Source organism: Gouania willdenowi, chromosome 17 (genome assembly GCF_900634775.1).
Source record: "Gouania willdenowi chromosome 17, fGouWil2.1, whole genome shotgun sequence".
Taxonomy (NCBI): Eukaryota; Metazoa; Chordata; class Actinopteri; order Blenniiformes; family Gobiesocidae; genus Gouania; species Gouania willdenowi.
The window spans coordinates 16411292-16430329 of NC_041060.1; the positions used below are offsets into that span (position 1 = coordinate 16411292).

The 19038-nt window shown below is 37.1% G+C and overlaps 1 protein-coding gene across 5 annotated transcripts in view; it reads right to left on the minus strand.

The window, feature by feature from the left end:
• LOC114478969 (myosin IXb) overlaps nucleotides 1-18793 on the minus strand; it is a 32743-nt gene extending 13950 nt beyond the window's left edge. For all 5 annotated transcript variants that reach the window (XM_028472347.1, XM_028472345.1, XM_028472346.1 and 2 more), the window contains exons 1-17: nucleotides 17994-18793; nucleotides 11354-11448; nucleotides 11094-11156; nucleotides 10874-10973; nucleotides 7934-8037; nucleotides 6564-6687; nucleotides 6342-6431; nucleotides 5161-5277; nucleotides 4828-4962; nucleotides 4601-4719; nucleotides 2957-3098; nucleotides 2317-2506; nucleotides 1314-1389; nucleotides 1105-1197; nucleotides 989-1028; nucleotides 739-861; nucleotides 90-170 (exon numbers count right to left, since the gene is read on the minus strand). In XM_028472347.1, coding sequence (XP_028328148.1) covers nucleotides 90-170; nucleotides 739-861; nucleotides 989-1028; nucleotides 1105-1197; nucleotides 1314-1389; nucleotides 2317-2506; nucleotides 2957-3098; nucleotides 4601-4719; nucleotides 4828-4962; nucleotides 5161-5277; nucleotides 6342-6431; nucleotides 6564-6687; nucleotides 7934-8037; nucleotides 10874-10973; nucleotides 11094-11156; nucleotides 11354-11448; nucleotides 17994-18746 — 2445 coding nt within the window. In that variant the 5' untranslated portion in view covers nucleotides 18747-18793. The remainder of the gene's footprint in view (nucleotides 1-89; nucleotides 171-738; nucleotides 862-988; nucleotides 1029-1104; nucleotides 1198-1313; nucleotides 1390-2316; nucleotides 2507-2956; nucleotides 3099-4600; nucleotides 4720-4827; nucleotides 4963-5160; nucleotides 5278-6341; nucleotides 6432-6563; nucleotides 6688-7933; nucleotides 8038-10873; nucleotides 10974-11093; nucleotides 11157-11353; nucleotides 11449-17993) is intronic.
• Between the last annotated feature and the right edge of the window lie 245 nt (nucleotides 18794-19038).

Genomic DNA, 19038 nt, shown 5'->3' on the forward strand with positions numbered 1-19038 from the left:
GTGACTGTAGATGACCTTCATTCTATCATGCAGAACAGAAATATAACAAAAACAAACACGGAATAAAAACAGTTTGATGGATAACAAACCTTATCAGCATTGGTGCGAATGCAGAAAATGAAGAATGGCTCAGATTTTTTCATTTTATCCATCAGCTTACTTAGTGATGCCTGTAAAAGATGCAATATGGATAACATTATTACTTAGTAAATAACTACAATAATCCAGTTTCTCTTCCACAAAACAAGTGATTTAAAAGTCTTATTTTGTTCAGAACCAGGAAATATCAGGCAGAACTTGGATTGTGAATATGTTTTTATCTATTCACCTTTTTCCAATATTGTTCTATGGGTTGCATCCGACAACATGCAAATTAAATGCTAATCTACATTTATGAAGTACATGGTGAATTAAATGTCAAAAATTCACATGTTCAACATTAAATATGATAATATTAATATCATTATAATGGTTAAGTTGATCTTATTGTCAAAGAAGATCCACAATTATTTCTAGCTACACGCTAAGTGATACTTCATCTATTACGTTTGAAAGTGTAAAGGATCATATTGACAAAAATGGGCCCAGGCCACATTTTAACATAGACCATGGAATCTATTCGAAATGTTTATAATCAACAGAAAATTTAGAAGAAAAATAGAAGAAGCATTAATCGGGTGATATTCAGAATAACGACAAATAATAACTAATAATAATAATAATAAAAAGAATACAAACCTGAAACTGAGTGCTGACTGTGGCAGGCTTCATGCACTGATGGATTTGGAGGATGGATTTGGAGGTTTGATCAAGTGCTGTGAGACCAACAATATGTTGGAGTGATTTCAAATTCATGAGGTTCTGTTTAACGGAACATACACAAGCGTTAAACAGCTTTATCATTTCTACAATAAGGACATTTTTATTGATAGCTCTAATTCAGTGCATAACAAAAGCTACGTCAATGACACAAAATCAAATACTTAACCTTTGGAATTAGCTGCTTCTGTCGACCACTTTTAGTTTTTCTGCAGAAAACATTAATACTTAACAAAGAGCTCCGAAAACAGAAAGCTCAAACTGAAACCTGTGATTGCCTCTTACTTTCTTTTTTCATAGTTGGCAAATATATCCTCGAATGCATCCAGAGGGTGTTCATCAGAGCGGTCAAAGGAAAAATCCAGGGTCAGGCTGTTGCTGTAAAAATCAGAGAGAAGCATCTGAAGTGAATGGAAAAGGTGAAGTAAAGGGAATACAGTGACTGACACTAAATTGAATAAAACAGTCTTGTGTGTTTTTATTTTTTTATTTACCTGGACAATCTTCCCATTTGATTGCTGCGCTGCTTCATGTCTTTGAGGGACTTACGGGAGGCTCGTCTTGCAGCAACTTTAGTGTGTAAAACAAAATGTCAGTCAAAGATAATCACAATAAGCAACATTAGACTTGTCTTAGACAAACTATAGAGTTTTATTTCACTTTTAGTTTCAGATAGATTAATGCCTAATGCAGTGGTTTTCAACCTTTTCAGCCCATGACCCCCAAAATAAAGGTGCCAGAGACCAGGGACCCCCACTGTACCTGAAGGTGGTTGAACACAGACATGAACATTGAGTAACAGTCATGTGGAAACTGGGCCATCTATAAGGGGGAATAAAGGGGGGTGCTTTTTGGGGCACATCCATGAAGTCAGAACCACATTTATTTATTTATTTATTTATTATTCATTTATTTATCTGAATAATGATCACTGTTATCCAGTAAGTTTATCATTATTTGGGCCATAGTATATAGTCATCTTATAGTCACCTTGGTTTAATCGGAAATAAAATAGGTCAAAAGTGACCAAAAATGGTGGAATAGGTGGTGAAATAGGGTTTTAAAACCACAGAAATCAGTTAAAAGTTGCAAATTATAGTGGGCTAAAACAAACAGCAATAGTGGAAAAAAGGGTTCAACCTGTTAATATTGGGATAATTTGTTTAAACTAGTAAATAATGGGCACGACAAATCGTGAATGTGGTTAAATTGGCAAAAATAAGTATGAAATATGGTGAAAAAAGGTTAAAATGACAACAATGGGTCAACATGTCTGACATTAGTTGGGAAAAATGGTGTAAAGGGTTTAAAAGTGCTGAAAATGTTTTGAAAGTGGAAGAAATGTGCAGAAAATACATATTGATGGAGAAGTGGCAGAAATGGTAGCAAAAATATGACAACAAAAAGTGATGAAAATAGTTTCAAATATGGCAAGTCCTGACCCCAAGGTTGAGAACCACTGGCCTAATCTAACCTAATGTAAACAAGAACACCCACTAAGTTCAGCCCGGAGCTGTCCAAAGTTTTTAAACATAGCAAGGATGCGGATGGTGGCCCGCAGGACGCCCCATCTGAACAGTGCTTCTGGGCTGGAAGTGACCAGGTGATGCAGGAATGATCGCTCACTGCTGCGCAGCAGTGATACGACCTCAGGACACATGTGCTCCGTGTTTTTCTCTCTGAAACCCTACGAGTAAAAAAACAAAAACAGATTTTTATAAAGGCTAGCTGAAATAAAGTCATCCCAAAACCTCACAAAATCAAAAGTCATGTTACAATTTTTAATCACATGACTTTTACACTCGTTCTCCACCTTGCAGATGCACACACAAATGCCAGTAAACTTCATAAAAATTATATGTTACCATGAGTAAAACATGTTTTGTAAGTTTTTTAGTTTTTTTGCACTATTTTACCTCCAGTGACATGTCTTTTAAATGCACTTCGTGGTGCACCCATGCTCTAATCATTGACCTGGAGGGGCTCTGGAGCTTTTCCCACACTCCCACATTCCTAAATTATCTTTCAAGGCTACACTGGACCAACAATGTGTTTGTATAGGCCAAACGAGAAGAGTGAATGTGCATTCATCCAACTTGAACTGCAAGTCACATAATAAATTAGAATTATACTTCACCTTAATGTGATATTTGACTTTTCCAGCAAAGTGTTTAATGACAAAGGTTGGCTCTGTATTGGAAGAGGGGACTAAGAAAGGACTCTCCTGATGGTGACGCTTTAGCTCGCTGAACAGGGTTTCCTCCCAGGCCTGAGGGAGGCTGGAAAAAACAAAGAAAAAAGCAGCCTTTCAGATTGAACACATGATATCTGGGTGGAAACCCCCATCCCTGATAACAATGAACTTCAGAAGTGGATGGTAACACTCCAGGAGGCTGATTGTGTGGATCGCCATTGTGGTCTTGACATTGAAAATAGCAAAAGTGTTTTCTCAATGTCAATCCACCACACCACTGACAAAAAACACTATCCCTGACCCATCTATATCACTGGTTGGCTGATCACCTTCTATTGTGCTTCTACTTTGTTCGGTTGCTTCAATATGAGTAACACAGGCCTTCACTTTCCATTAGCTATTCCAAAAAGAGAAAATATCTACTTGTCTTTTTTGCCTTTTCCCACAAGAGCCACAGGTGTGTCACTCATAGCCTTAACAGCCATGCTAGTTGCACTTTGTTTCTAAATCATGGAATTTATTTTACTATGACACTATGATTTACTGTTTTACTGTTAATGTGTTATCAATGTTTTTCTGATTGCTTTCTTATTGTAGTTTCTATCTTTTTCACATCCATGCAACTAAGGGTGTAAGAAAAAAGTGATTCAGCATTATATCGCAATATCTCACAGCGTGATTATCACATCAATCCCAAAAATGTCCAAATACATTTTTTTAATCATGTTTTTTTATGAAAAAATACATTTAATTGCGCTATAACATACAGTATGCATAGCACGTAAACACCCAGTGACTAGGTGTCAGTGAACCACATCGACTTCCTCACTCCTCAATGCATTTTAGCTTGAAAGTTAATTGCAATTGTCATTTTCGTAAAACATACTGGGCACTTTTATAGATGTATGTGGTTACTTTTTTAAAATAAATTGCATTTCATACCATTTTGTACTTGCGATGCATATCTTATTGTTTAGTATCGGGCTAGATGGTATCGTGACATGCAAAAAAAAAACAAGTTTCTCTTTTGAAGTCCTTGTCCTAAAAGACTAATAGGATGTACTTTAACTAAAGTACCGATAAATCAAAAAGTTACCTGAATAAAGTTAATATGTATAAATGACCAACTACCAATGTGGTTTATGCCCTAATTTTAGTTTTCAATAAAAATGTTTAATTTACAAAGATTTAGTCAGCTCTATCAACAAACTGATACAGTATTATACTCCTGCCACTAGGGGAAACCAATACTCTTTTCTATTTTCCCACACGGAGATCACTTCGGATTGGCTCCTTAATACCATGTCCCGCCCTGTTAAACTATGTGGCTCCATGTCAAAATTATCTATTATTTGGATGAAATTTGTTCTGATTATTATCAGAGGTTCTTTGTCTCGATTTTATTGATAATGATCTTTGTCACAGTTTGAGTCTGGTTTTCAAAAAAAACATGGTTGTGGTAGACGTCTGCACAGCAATTAGGATACAAAAAGTGGCAAAGGGTCGAGCAAATGAAAGAGCAAATAAAAACTTAAAAACTAGAAATATAGGGGCAGACTTTCTAGAAAACAAGCAGAGTTGACCTACTCGCTGTTGTTGAGCAGATCAAAAAGCCCAACCGACGGCGCACTGATCAGCTGAATGCAACCGGCGTTGTCAGTAAAGGTGATGTTTTCCCAGGCAAGGCCCTCTGACACATAATCCTCCTGCAATTAGTTTATTGGCAGTTTTTTGTTCAGATTATTACTTTATCTGATGAATTACATGTAAAATAGTCAGTCTTCACCATCCAAGCATTTCTTGTCTTCACTCACTTGCTCAAGTTTGAAGATGTTCTGGTTGATGTAGCACTTCAGCATCTCATTGGCGTAGTTGATGCACAGCTGCTCAAAATTGTTTGTATGGAGGTTCTCGAACCCAAACATATCCAGGACACCAATGGACAAACACTGAACACACACAAACACAGTCGTACACACAAAAGACAACAAGTCAGAAAAGTAAAAAGCCTCTAATTAGTCATATAACATACATAGAGCCAAATTAATATGCCGTTTTTAACAGATAGTGGTGAATTTCCCTATAGATTCTTGACATTCTGATATATTTAAGCAGTCTGTGCATCGGGCTGGGAGAGGGTCACTTACAGAAACGCCCTCCTCCATGTCTCGCCTGTTGAGCATTGCATGGTTGATATGAAGAACAATCCAGTCAAACAGAGCACTGTATAAAGACTTTGCCATGGAGTCCCGTATCACGACGGCCTAGACATATAAAGTTACAAGGGGGAGAAAAACACACTCAGAAATCCTTCAGATCAAATATCAGAGTCAGATGTGGACAGTTTGATGGAGGAAATCTACATCTGTAACCACTGTATTACATCAAAGCTACATGACCACATAATTTGTATTTCCAATATTAGTAAATGGACTTGATTTATTAAGCGCTTTATCCCTACACTGAGGACACTTCGACCCCTCTACCACCTGAGCCATGGTCACCCCAAATGTGTCATCCACAAGTTGTTCTCATAGATCGTCAGATAGAAATTCACTCACAAACAAATGTAGCAGATAGAAGTGGCCACTCGAAAGATTGTTTTGGACTCCATCATAACTAATGAGCTGTAGTCAAATGGTTATGTGAACTTCGGAAAAGCTTTGTGCATTGCATTGTGGAATTTAGAGTACATAGAAGAATGCAAATGTGGCGCCGAATTGGAAAACTTTCTTTAAGAAATGTTTTTACTTCATTGTTACTGTGATTTCTTTTGCTTTAAGTCATTCGCTTGATGCAATCTTGTTTCACTTTGTTTATGTTGTTCGTCGTGATCTGCGGCCACTCAAATTTCGGCTGTATTCAAGTGTTTCCATGGAGGCCAAACTATTAACAGCCGCCATTGATTTGCCAACAACTTTCAAAACTGTGAAAAAAACACCAGAAATGTCACTTTGGAAATGTTATTGAGGTCACACTGGCATCAGTAGTGGATGAGAACAACTTTTGGATGAAATACAGGCACAGTTAAAAAAAAAAAAAGAAAAAAAAAGGTGATTTATGTTGTTAAGTATCTTTAAGACTTAATGTTATAGCTTAGAACAACATTGACCATGTGTAGCTCACATTCATTCGGTTTCCAGTTTGTGGTTTGAATTTTAATATAAAAAAGCCTTCTTGACTGAATCTTATTAGTATTTATTACAAAAGAAAAAAATCTATCTTAAATGGGGGGATTGTGTGAAGAGTTGTGTTTTTACCAGTGTAATAAGTAACTAAACATTTGCATATCAAGAGGAAGTAGCCATACAATGTTTAACTTGTATACCTCTTGTATTGTGTACTGTGAAACTACAGTCAAACCAGCTGTCACAATTCTCCTGTGGGTCAAAGTCTTCACCAGCAATTCTTCTTTCACCTAGGAATGAAAAGAAAACAAACATTTCAGAGATTAAACACTTGAAATAGGATAAATACTTACATATTGTATTTTGATTATTCATAAATAAATGGCCTTTTATCCTATGTTTTTCCATGTTCATGTGTATACCTTCAATAGTTCAGACAGTGTGGATAAGACTTTAGCAGGTCCGACCTCCAGAACCTGAGAGTCCTCTGATAGTGTGTGTGTCACGTTGCCCAAGTGAAGGATGGCAGAGAGGATGGAGAATATGCTACATGAGCAAAAAACGAACAAATGTTTAGGCAAAGTTAATAGCAAAGATCAAGGTTACTGATTGCAACTTCATGTGAAAATCACTGATGGATCAAATGGATTTGGTCATTTGTAGATTTATGAGTGAATGAGATTTGTGCCAGAAATAGTAAAGTGCACATTCTATGGGTCATGTTAAACAAGTAACTTCAACCTTTTTAGATATCATGTTATTCATACTGTGGCAGATACTGTACCTCTGATAACACCCATGTTAATCTCTTAACCTTCCCATTATCCTTGTGGTTAATTTGACCCCATAAAATGTTTATCATTCAAAAAATAATCGTTGACACATATTACACGTATTAGTGTTCCTCTGGGGTCAATTTGCCCCCAAGCTTTTTTGCTGTGTAAAACTCGTCTGTCTGTGTATTACAATCTGCACGCTCTCTCTATCTCTCTTGAAAATGTCCTCAAGGAAAAGGTTTACTATCAACAAGGTTTTGGAACAGCTCTTTCACAGTGAAAGTGACGTAGAAGAGAATGTGTCTGAAACTTTAGTGAATTAGTGAATAATCCCCAAAATAAGTAAATAAATATGCTTTTACTTGTCAACAATTTTCTGAAAATCATTTTCTGGAGACAAACATCCCTGAAGTCAGATTGACTCCAAGGGTATAATTTGTTATATTGTAATATTTGAGGATAATAGAAGGGATAATTTAACCTGTGATCTCACAACTATATCATTAGGAAGTCAGCCTAATGGCAACATCTTCTACTGGGCTAATCAATGCAGTAATCTTCAAGAACATCTGGTTCTTGTACAGTAGTTGCCATTTTCAGTGTTTTTCTACACAGTCTAATCAGCTATGATAGCAAACCAACACTAAACACAGGATCCCTGTGCAGATCAAAATGAAGGTTTTATTCAACTTCCTGTGTATGAAATGTTTTCTAGTCAGTACTGGATTAAAGCTTATGAACAGAGAAATTGAGAAACTCTCAAATCAAAAGTTTCTCCTCACCATGGGAACCTGAGCACATCTCTATCTACTGTATGTTAATGTGCATGCTGTGTCCTGAGGCTGTCGGCCGGCTGCCTACATAGCAACTGCATTTTTCTCCTGTTAGACTTGACAAGCTGTGACCTGTTGCCGTCACCAGAATAGAAGGTGTGAACTCTATGAGTTTATGAAACCATGAACTCTAACATGCTCAGTGGGTACACTGAGAATATGTACGGTTGGTATAGTACATACTGTTTCTTTGTGGAAGCCAGAAAGCCAACCATCTCCATGGCTTGATGAAGCCTCTTGTACTCCTGTCCAAATGTTTTCTGTTCATCCAAATGGAGATCGTCCTGCTGAAGGGGTTAATGTTAAAGGAGAAAAATGTTTAGTCAGCGTCACCCCGCTCCTTTGAGGCCAAACTATGCTTTTAATGGTGATAAATAGAGAGAAGAGACAGGAAGAAATAAGAATGGAAACAATGATTACAGGCACAAGAAGTAAAAATCGGTTTTCCATCAAAATTACTTTTATGATACATTACATATTAATACATGGGCAGCTGGTGACCCACGGGCCACATGCGGAGCTCGGTCTAATTTTAGGCGGCCCCCAAAGTAAACATAAAAATGCACAAAACAAAAGCAAGAATACATTAAAAAATACAAAGAATTTCCTGTGTTAATGCTCAGATAGGTCATCGAAATGCTGAAATTAATCTTGATAATGTGGCTCTTCGATAAAACACACATTTTTGCAGCTCCCCCTGCTGTGATAGAAGTTTCCCACCTCTGCTCTAAGTGGTTAGGACTGCAATCATACGTACCTGAAGTGTTAAAAACTTCTAAATTAATACATTTGACATAGTTGGGTTTATTTTGCTCTAAAGCTGATTTGACAGTGAAATAATAACAAAGCATTTCTCTGAGTAGAAAATTAAAAGAGCATTTCTCTTACTGTTTTGGAGTCTATACAATAACTGGCCTTCAGTTTTAGCATTCCATGGTGTCTACTGCCAGCTGTATTTCACTTTAAAGTAAATATTTATCATTCCACAACTCAGGCTAGCCTAAAGCAAAATCCAGGGTTCAGTAAGCACATAATCAGGCCCATAAATATTTGAAAATTGACAAACTACCAAGCATTTTGATTGTGGGCACCGCTACAAAGGAATTCAAAGGAATCAGCTAAGATGGATTTTCAAATGCAGGCCTACAGATAACCAATGATAAAAGCAATTTAACCAACTAGCACGTGATTTACTTGCTGAAGAAAAAACTGGGGACAAAATGCAAATCAGGAACAGACAACTGCTGATGTGCAGGCCTGACAAAGTGTCACAACAGAGCAAACTAAGTGTCAGTGACTAGGAAGTAAATGTATACCATGCTGTAGTTCCTTCATACAGTAGTTTTCCTGATTTGGACTTGTAGAAACAAAACAACTGTGGGGGTTTTGGCAGCTGGCCGTGCTAGGCCCTCGGTCTGTCTAGGAGGGGGCAGTGTGGCTAGTGGAGGTGGCTCGGGCCTCCTGCTTCACTATACTTGTGGGTTCGGATAGATTACGTTGTGTCATAACTTAGAAATGTTTGCTTCCAACAAGTAGCTCTGCCACACTTGTAAGTACACACTCACTCCCTCTGTTCACTCTTGCCTTCATAGTGTCAGAGCAGTGGGATGTTCCCGTATTCGCTCTACATGTCACTACACTGGCACAATAATAGTAGTTTCACATTTTACATGCTCTCATCCTTCCTTGTCCTGTCCTCCTTAATCTCTTTAGCCTCAATCAGGTGTAACACACTGCCTTTTCTTTTCATCTTACCCCCTAATAAAGTCTGGCTTACCCTTCCTGAGGGAGGGCTGGAGACCCTCACAAATATAAATGTATTAATATTAATTCTTGTAAAAATAAAACATGCCACACAACAATACGTGGCAATACGTCTGCTGGGCATTTCCACATTTTTTGGGAATGTCCTGCGCTTTCACTGTTTTGGGGAAATGTGATAAGAGAAATTAGATTAATTGTTGGCTCAGATATAGACTGCTCTTTTGGAATTTACCAACAAAAAAAAAAACAAGATAGGTATTTAATACAAATTTATTAGCTCGTTGCAAAAAAAGCAATAACCAGAAAATGGCTCAGTAAAGAGCCACCGTCTACTTAGAATGGAAAGAGATCATTGGGGAGTTTTAGACTACAGAGCGTCTGACCTTCTCTCTGAGATATGCCAGTGCTAAGTTTAAGAGGTACTGGGAACCATAAAAATCTTACATGAATCTGAAACAATGAATGTGTTTCTGGCTTTCAACTTCTGATTTACACTTTCAAAAAGATCAAACTCAGGAATTAAAGCATGTTGAACCTGTACTGACCCTGTCTGCTATCCTTAATGCTATATCCTTGTTTGCTGTTTGTTTCGTGCAAAAATGTCAAATAAAAACAAAATATATACAAAAAAAAGAATACAACATGTTGTGCATTTCATATAGTAGTAACATATGATGACAGAAAAAAATGCTTTACATTTAAAGTCAATCCCAATTGTCTTGTTACAAATTGGTGGGTAAACTTTGTCAATACATTTATGGAAAGAGAAAGAACTAATTTGAATTTGAATTAAAAAAATGATTCAAGTCAACGAGGATATCATTATTTAACTTGTAAGTGGCTGCTGTGGTTGAATAATACCTATGCTGATGCACTGAGGTTGTATGTGCCACTGTTATTGTTTCAATAATTTGCTTTAACACATGAATCAATCTAAAATAAATACTGGGAAAAAATGTTAAACAAGGAAATATGAAACTAGAATATTCTTTGATAAAATGAAAGTGGGCGACTTCTATAGCAATATTATTGTCAACTTAAAAACTCAGCTGCCCTAAATCCATATTTAGTTTTTCCTTACTGCAGATTTTGGACAAAACATTCACTGATAAGACAAAAAATTATTCTTTTTTAATTATTTACTCATATTTTGTAAATGAAGCAAATGCGCACACACACACACACACACACACACACACACGTTACACGTATGAGTTTGTTGAATTATGTCTGTTTTGACATGTTCATATTAAATGATCACCCTTCGTGCTAAATTTGGTTACATCAGGTATGATGGGTGAATGTATTTTTTGTTCTCTCTATATCTCTGCTGCAGTGGACCGAGTGGATCAAAGGTACCTGCTTGAGGTAGTGATAATCTTGTGGCTTCAGCAGGTGAAACTCCTCCTGCTCGTCCCTGGAGGCGCCCATCAGCAGATAGTAGAACACATGGTAGTTCCTGTTGGTGGGACATCACAGACAGTTATTAAATGTGCCATTACACCATGGCTGAGTTTCACCGAATATTATTTAGACGTGTTTGGGTGAAAGTTGGAATGCCATTTCTTTGGTTTCATACCTCTCATTACTGTCTCTGGACACAATGCGGCCTTTTTCCAGCAGGTACTTCTCAATAACAGCCCTGCAGGAGACAATCAAGAAAAGGAAAGTATAAACAAAAACTTGCAAAGCTTCAGAGAATTAGGTGATGGAAAGATAAACTGACTGTTTTATTACAGGAACAAAATTAATAACCACCAGGGACAGTTAATAATGCTAAGTTGGCCCTGAAGATTCACGTCAGGATGGAAGAGAATTAGTGAGAAAGTTACGACTTACCCCCTGATGACACCACTCTCCAAATAGTTTAGCTGGGTAAACTTCCCAAAACGACTCGAGTTGTTATTCTCTCCTGTCTTGGCATTACCAAAAGCCTGTGTACAACACCAAGAACACAACTTTTTAACTCAAAGGAATGCTTTTAAATGCTTTTCTCACAGGTAGTCAATGGCACACAAACTTATACACAGCAGGGTCTGGGTCCCCCGTCTGCATTAAAAACACAGTGATAGCAAAGGCAACACCATTGGAAAGGTACATAAAGGAAATTAATATTATATAACATATGACCATAAGTTACAAACATTGCGGTGCTTTAAATTAGCATTGGAATGTTGGGACGTTTACAGAAAAAAACAGCAAAAATGTGTCTTGCATTCAAATATACGATAGAGTGAATAAAATGACCCAACAAATATATTTTCAGTGAAGGGAAAAGCTTTCTTGACACAGCAAATTAATGTATTAACATATTAAAAAAAAATTAAAAATCCTGTTTTAACACTAAAAAGTATACATAAGAATACATTGAGTACTGAAACTTTTTAGTACCAATTATGATTTTTCTTGTTAACATTTAATAGTAAATTGTTTATTTTTCCCAACATTCTTTTAAAATAGTAAATACAAGTGATAATAACTTAGAGATACAAAAATCAATTAGGGCTGAGTCACTCATAAGGTGTTAATGTGTTTGGTAACAATTTTGTACATTTGTGTCATTCACATTGCACATGTGACAAAGTGTACTAATGTGTGTGGGTGAGAGCACACCCCAGAGAGTGCATGGCGCGTTCTGTCTGCATATGGGTGTCGTAGGTGTGTTTACATGTCATATATAAACAACATACCTACGACACCCACATGCACGAAGAGACTGACAATAACAAGCCTGCGTGTGATGATCTCACTCTTTTTCTCTCTGTAATGTGGCTAAAAGTACTCATCACGCAGCCAACACAAAAAATAGCGCCCTACAGTCAGTTCCATTGTTAGTCTGTAGTCCTCATCCATTCAGTGGGATGTGCATTGTCAATTGAATGATGTGTTAAATTGTGGATTTTAGATTTTTTTAAATTCCAAGTTGTTCAAACGCTACAAAAATTCATACGACCATACTTAACGGTTAGTTATGGCATCAAGTTGTGTTTGACTTGTTTTACTGCCTGTTGTAATGAAGGGACTTTTGTGCTCGTAAGCTTGCGCTTTCAGAATGTGTTGACATTGTTTGCCAACAAATGATTCCTGAACAAGTAGTATTTTAACCACATCCCTATAAACAAGGAGGCTTTCACTTTCTCTAAACTCTAAAGATGAAGCGAAATAAGATGAATCTTTAAATCCTGGGATTACTCACTTACTCAAACTCACTTGTTTTCTTTCGTGTACTCGTGTGCAACTCAGAGGTTTAATTTTGCTAAAACAAAATAAAATGAAAAAGCTGCTGCCATTTCCCCCTTTAGAGTCATTATGGAAATTTTGGTAGGTTACAATTCAATAGTTTGAATTCTTAAAATACGTTCCCACTATGCAGGTATTTGTGATTTACTAACTCTTGTTTGTGTGTTCACATCTTCTAACTTCAAACGGTGTAAAACTACATAAGGACTGATGTTTGTGCACCCCGATGACTAATCTCTACTCTTTTATGACACACTGTGTCAACAGTATCCAAAGGTCGTTATCTACACAACAGTACTCTTTCCTGGTGAAACCCTAGAACTAAATCAGCATCTTTATTCTTCAACAATTGAAAAGTTAAAGCCATTCAGAGCATAATATGCTCGCTTCTGAAACCTGCTGATCATCATTCCAGCCACTGCTTCGTTGAGGGTCCTGTCCTAACAGGCTACAGCTAGCATTGAACCGACTGCATTTAAATCATGAGAATATTTGCACACTTTAGTAAATAGAGTGGACAGTTTCTTAGATAAGAAGATATATATCACATCCAAATTCCAAATCAATCTAATGTGAATAAAAAACCCTGCTTGCTCTAAAAATAAAGAGTAATGTAGAGAAATTACTTAATGGACTTAAAGCAGTTGTATACAAATGTTCGAGCTCATTTCCTCGCAGGCTTTGATGAACTGTTTGAGGTTATTAAAAAGTCCTCTGAAAGCTATTGAACTGCTTTGATCTCACCAGTCATTCAGTCTGCTAACCAGGTTTGTTGATAGCTTTTATTTCCAACCGGTTTACTGACAAGTAAAAGTTCTAAAAGTGAAAGTTTTAAATCCACACACACACACACACACACACACGCACGCGCACGCACACGCACACACTTGATTTGGCCCCATACAGTTTACTGTTTATAAAGTCTGTTCTATTTGCAGTCATATGGTAAAAATTGAGGGAAAAATAAGCGTCAAAACCTTCAGATTTAAAAAAATAAATAAATAAAAGCTAGTAGTAGAGAACAAAAATCTCACTCCAATCTCTTCCACATCTCAGAGTGATACAAAAAGTGCAACATTGACAGAACCAATTCAGGAAAGATGAAGCAGTTTAAGTAGAACTCAAATGTACCCGTTACAGCTAAAATTACATAAAGGAAAAGAAGAGTTTCTGTATGAGACTGGGTTTTAAAAGAAGAAAAAATGTGAGTGAAAAGTTTGCCGAGAAGGTTTTCACTCTCAAAACCTGGCTGAGCCTGTTCAGACACGTTCTTGTTTCTGTTCCTCTTTGGTGTTCCCTGAAAGACAACGCCCTGCACATTCCCTCTGTGGAGCACAGCACTGGGTTTCATATTCACCAAAATCAACCTCCGATAGCTCAAGCCCTGAGTTAGTCATTCAAATAAACTGTATCACCTTCTAGGTTTTAATTACTATTTCATCTTGTCTCATAATTTATATGCAAACCATTACGACAAACCTGAATATCATCAACATACTTAATGTTTCAAAAAGACAAAACAGCCATTGAACATGAACACATCCAAGAACTATGAGGAACAAGGAAGGTATCAGGCCCAGCCACTTAAACAGAAGCACTTGAAATGAAGAGGTTTAAAACCCGACAAAATACTTGTAACAATCATATAGTATTAGTCTGCAGTGTATTATCCAACACCAGCAAAATAATTGCAGTCCTTTCAACACAATAATACAGAAGTACTTAACGAAACACACCATTGCTTTAAAAACATGCACATTAACACAACAGTCTTTTTTCTTTTTAAGATTTAGAAAAACAATCACTTGCACCTGAATACACCTGAATGATAGATGATAAACTTTCTGGATCCGTTCAAAGAATTAACAAAACTATTTTTAGCTAATCTTAGCTTGCCACTTGGGTATTAGTTAATGTGTTACATTGTTAACAAAGTAGGTGTAAAAGGTTATTTGGTGTATTGATAAGATAAAGCGTGCACAACTCAAGTGAAAAATTGATCGACAGTTTCTAAAGAATTCAGAAGCCAGAACAAATATATCATCCCGCAAATAGCCTTTAAATAAACCTACTTTAGTCAATTAGTAAGTCTTATAGTTTCCTGGCTCACTATCACAAAGTGAGCCAATAACAACCGTTCCTTAACGTCTAAGAGGTGTTTGACCTGCTTTTCTGTCAGCTGGGCTTTACACGAGTAACGCGTTTGTGCAACCAATGACTGAATCAGAAATCAATAAAGGCAGAGATCAATGTGTCTGGCTACTCTTTGGCATGTGATGGTCATAGAAAGTCAGCAGTTATAGTCAAGGAATTTAAAGTGTGCTTCTCTGTACAGCGGACACCCAGAGTGTTTTCTGAATTCCAAACAGAGTGAATAGCTCTATAAAATTCAAGAGTATTATTACAAACCTGTCCCCCAAACATGTTTTCTGTCTGTTCTATATTTACTAGAGTACTAATAAGTAAATTACGTAAGTACTTTAGTCCTCTTATCCATAATATCAATAAGCTACAACTTATATATCTAAGTAAATTTACACTGGAACTTAATCTTGGGAATATTCAATAATATAAAAATTCACGGAAATAATGTATTAGAATTACCGGAAATTGGGAGTAATTTTAAATAACTAATGCTGATAGTTTGAATGATGCTAAATATATTTTATACTCAATATTCATGTTGGGGGCCAACCTTCAATTCTGTAAATTGCCTGTGTTTTACCTGTTAATTTCCATGGAAATGTGCCAACTTAAAACATTTTAGAAATTAGCAACCCTAGTTGATATGCTATGTTTTTTAATTGTATTATTTTGTGTGGATGATAATATTTATGTTTGGATATAATTCCAATAAATAAATCCCATAAAATGTTTGTTTGTTTGAATATTTCCAAAAGTTCCTGAGCTAAAATTTCTGTGGCAATTTACCAAAAATGTCCCGCCCCTTTGCAACCCTAACCCGAACATAAGGTTTATTAGAAATGTGATGTGTTGACTTGGCCTCTAAACTCTATATTTCACTTGAACTGATCACTCAGAAATTGCTATCCTAATTAATAACAATCCATTTCGTTTTTTTAAAATAGCGATTAAATGCTTAATTTAGATCCAATCCTGATGAAAATTGGTGAGCTAATTGAGAAACCAACCTGACACAAGGGAGTCAAATCGGTCAATTATGAACCGAGATATTAATTTTTGAAATTTCTCAAATAATGTCAGATAGGGATCTAAGAATTTTCAAACTTATCAAGAATCAGTATATTGATCCAGATCGCCTCCAAAACTGAATGTAATTTTCCATGACCTAAGGTCTACCATTGGTTAAAATTTAGTCAAAATCCTTTAAACACTTTTGATGTAATCCTGTTACAAACAAACAAATGCCGGTGAAAACATAACCTCCATGGCAAAGGTAAAAATAAGTTCTAATATTGTCCTAACAAAAAAAAAGCTATCTTCAAAGATGTTCTCAGACAGCCTTGTAAAAGTTAACCTTTGCAGAGTATTTCTATATCTAAGAATGCAGAAACACTGATACTGTAAAGGGAACTAAGTCACATGTTACCCAGCCCCCAAGGGGAAACCCTTAAGGCGGAGGTTCTCAACTATAAGGATCCAAAATCTGATCACAGGCCTCAGCTCTGGTGGAGTAATTGATAAAGTTGCAGATTTGTAACTGGTTTTAAGAAAAACTTAAATGAGTTAACTGGCTTTTTTTTTTTTTAAGTGCTCCACAGACACACTTTAATACGTGGCAAGGATACTGTCATTTTTTCGAATAAAACACCATGTTTTTTCTTGTTTCGAAAGAGATAAAGTCCTTTTTTGGAAAGCACACTATAATGTTGAGTTAGACTGCTGAGGTTATTCAACTGGGTTTTTTATTCAAAGGCAGCTTTTTGAGTACCTCTAACCGATAGTCATTTATTTGCATTGATTTTTTTTTTTTCCATGTGACCCTACTGAGATAATCATTACTATGTCAGTTTAAATTTTGTTTATTTTGAGTGCCTCAGTCAGACCACTTGAGAACCGCTCCTTTAAAACAGGGGTGTCCAACTCAATTTAGTTAAGGCGATAAAAATGTACCAGTTTGCTCTCAAGTGGGTTGCAGATTTTAGGCATGGAGAATGATCAATTTTACCATTAATGTGCCCAAGATATCACTTCACATATAAGTGAAAATATATAGTATGTAAGGCACTGACAATATTTAGGCAATAAGTGATGGATATCAGTACCTGCAGGAGCTTCGCTTACTTTTTGTTTTTTAATTTAGGGAATTTGTGTGGAATAGTGTGAGGGGCTGAGATATCTGATTACTGATTTAGCTGATAATTTATACATTTTCTAAGTCATTTATTCTCTCTTGTGGTCCGAATTTGATGCTCTAAAGCAGTGGTTCTCATCCTTTTCAGCCCATGACCCCCAAAATAAAAAGTGTCAGAGACAGGGGACCCCCACTGTACCTGAAGGTTTTTGAAAACAGACATGAACATTGAAGAACAGTCATGTGGTGACAGGGCCATCTATAAGGGGGAATAAAGGGGGGAGCTTTTGGGGGCCCATCCAAGAAGTCAGCAAGTGTATTATTAAATGATTATTAATATTATTATTATTATTAAATCCTTGTTTTAATTAGAAATAAAAGTGACAAAAAATGGTGGAAAAAGCTGCAAATTAGAGTGGCCACAAATGTACAGAAAAAGTGGTAAAGAGTTCAAAGTGTCAATATTGAAACAATTAGTTTCAACTGGCAAATATTGGGCATGACAAATCGTGAATGTGGTTAAATTGGCAAAAATGAACATGAAATATGGTGAAAAGAGGTTAAAAGTGACAATATTGGGTCAACATATGTGACATTAAGTGGGAAAAGTGGTGGAAAGGGTTTAATTACAAGTGCCAAAAATGTGCAGAAAAGGCATAGATATTTGATGTACATTTGGCAGAAATGGGAGTAAATTGCATTAAAAGGAGTAAAAATATAGCAAGAAAAAGTGATGAAAATAGGTTAACATGTGGTGAGTTTTGTGTAGTTGCAGAAAAAGGGTAAAAATAAGCAAAAATGGTCTCACATTGTTCAAAAAAAAATTTTTGTTCCTTGATGGCATCTGGGGACCCCCTTCCAGTGTCTCGCGACCCCAAGGTTGAGAACTCCTGCCCTAAAGGGCCAGAATTGTCCTCCCACTTGTTCTCTAAAGTGTGATTCTGATGTTAATGATGAACCTACCTCTAAGACCGGCCCAGCTCCGAGGATGGTGCGCTCCACTCTGCTGGAGTAGGTCTTCTGACTGAGTGCAGTGAGGCAGTGAATGAGATAACTGCTGCTCTCAGTCTTCCCTGAGCCGCTCTCACCAGAGATCACAATACACTGGTTGGTTTGCCGGGTCAGCATGGCGCGAAAAGCTGCATCGGCTATCGCAAAAATGTGAGGGCTCAGTTTGCCCATTGGTTGGTTCTGGTACATTTTGATGTACTTGGGGTTGTAATACACGGGCAGGAGCTTATTTGGATTGACAGCAATGAGAATGTTGCCAGCATAAGTGTAGATTTTGTGCTTATAGAATCGCTGTCGTAGAGCCTCCAAAACACTTTCCTCGGTGACAGAGGAAAGACTGCAGAGGTCATCGTGCTCCTCAGGGCTGGTTTCTAGCAAGTTTCTCCCCTGGCTCACATGCTGCTGCAGGATAAAGTAGTAACCATGCTTTTGAAGATGCCACTTCTGTGCCTCTGGGGGCCACAGCAGGACCCGATCCAAGGGATACTCATCAGCATCCAACAACTCCTCCGCTCCGCCGCCCTCCCTGACCTCCAGTAAGCTGTACTTGTTTTTGGAGTCCAGACCCAATGTGACCACAGCGTTGTTGATGACCATCTCTGCAGTGTCCCCACTGCTGACCTGCAGGGGACAGTAGATGGTGGTGCCCTGTGACACCCTGGGGTAGATCTGAACAACACGGGCGTCTCCATCCGTAAAGCTCATCCTGACACTTAGAGAAAAGCTTCAGCGTACATCTCCACCAGCATCCACTGGAAAAAAAACCAAAAACAAACATGACAGCAAGAAAGGCACGATCAAGACAACAAAACACACATTGAGATAATAATAATAATGGCTAAGATTTATATTTATATTTTTTTCAAGGAAACTCAAAAGCACATCCACAGAAACCATTATTCATTCACACCAGTCACTCACATCAGTCATACCGGTGGTGTTAAGCTACATTGTAGCCACAGCTGCCCTGTGGCATACTGACAGAAGTGTGCCATTT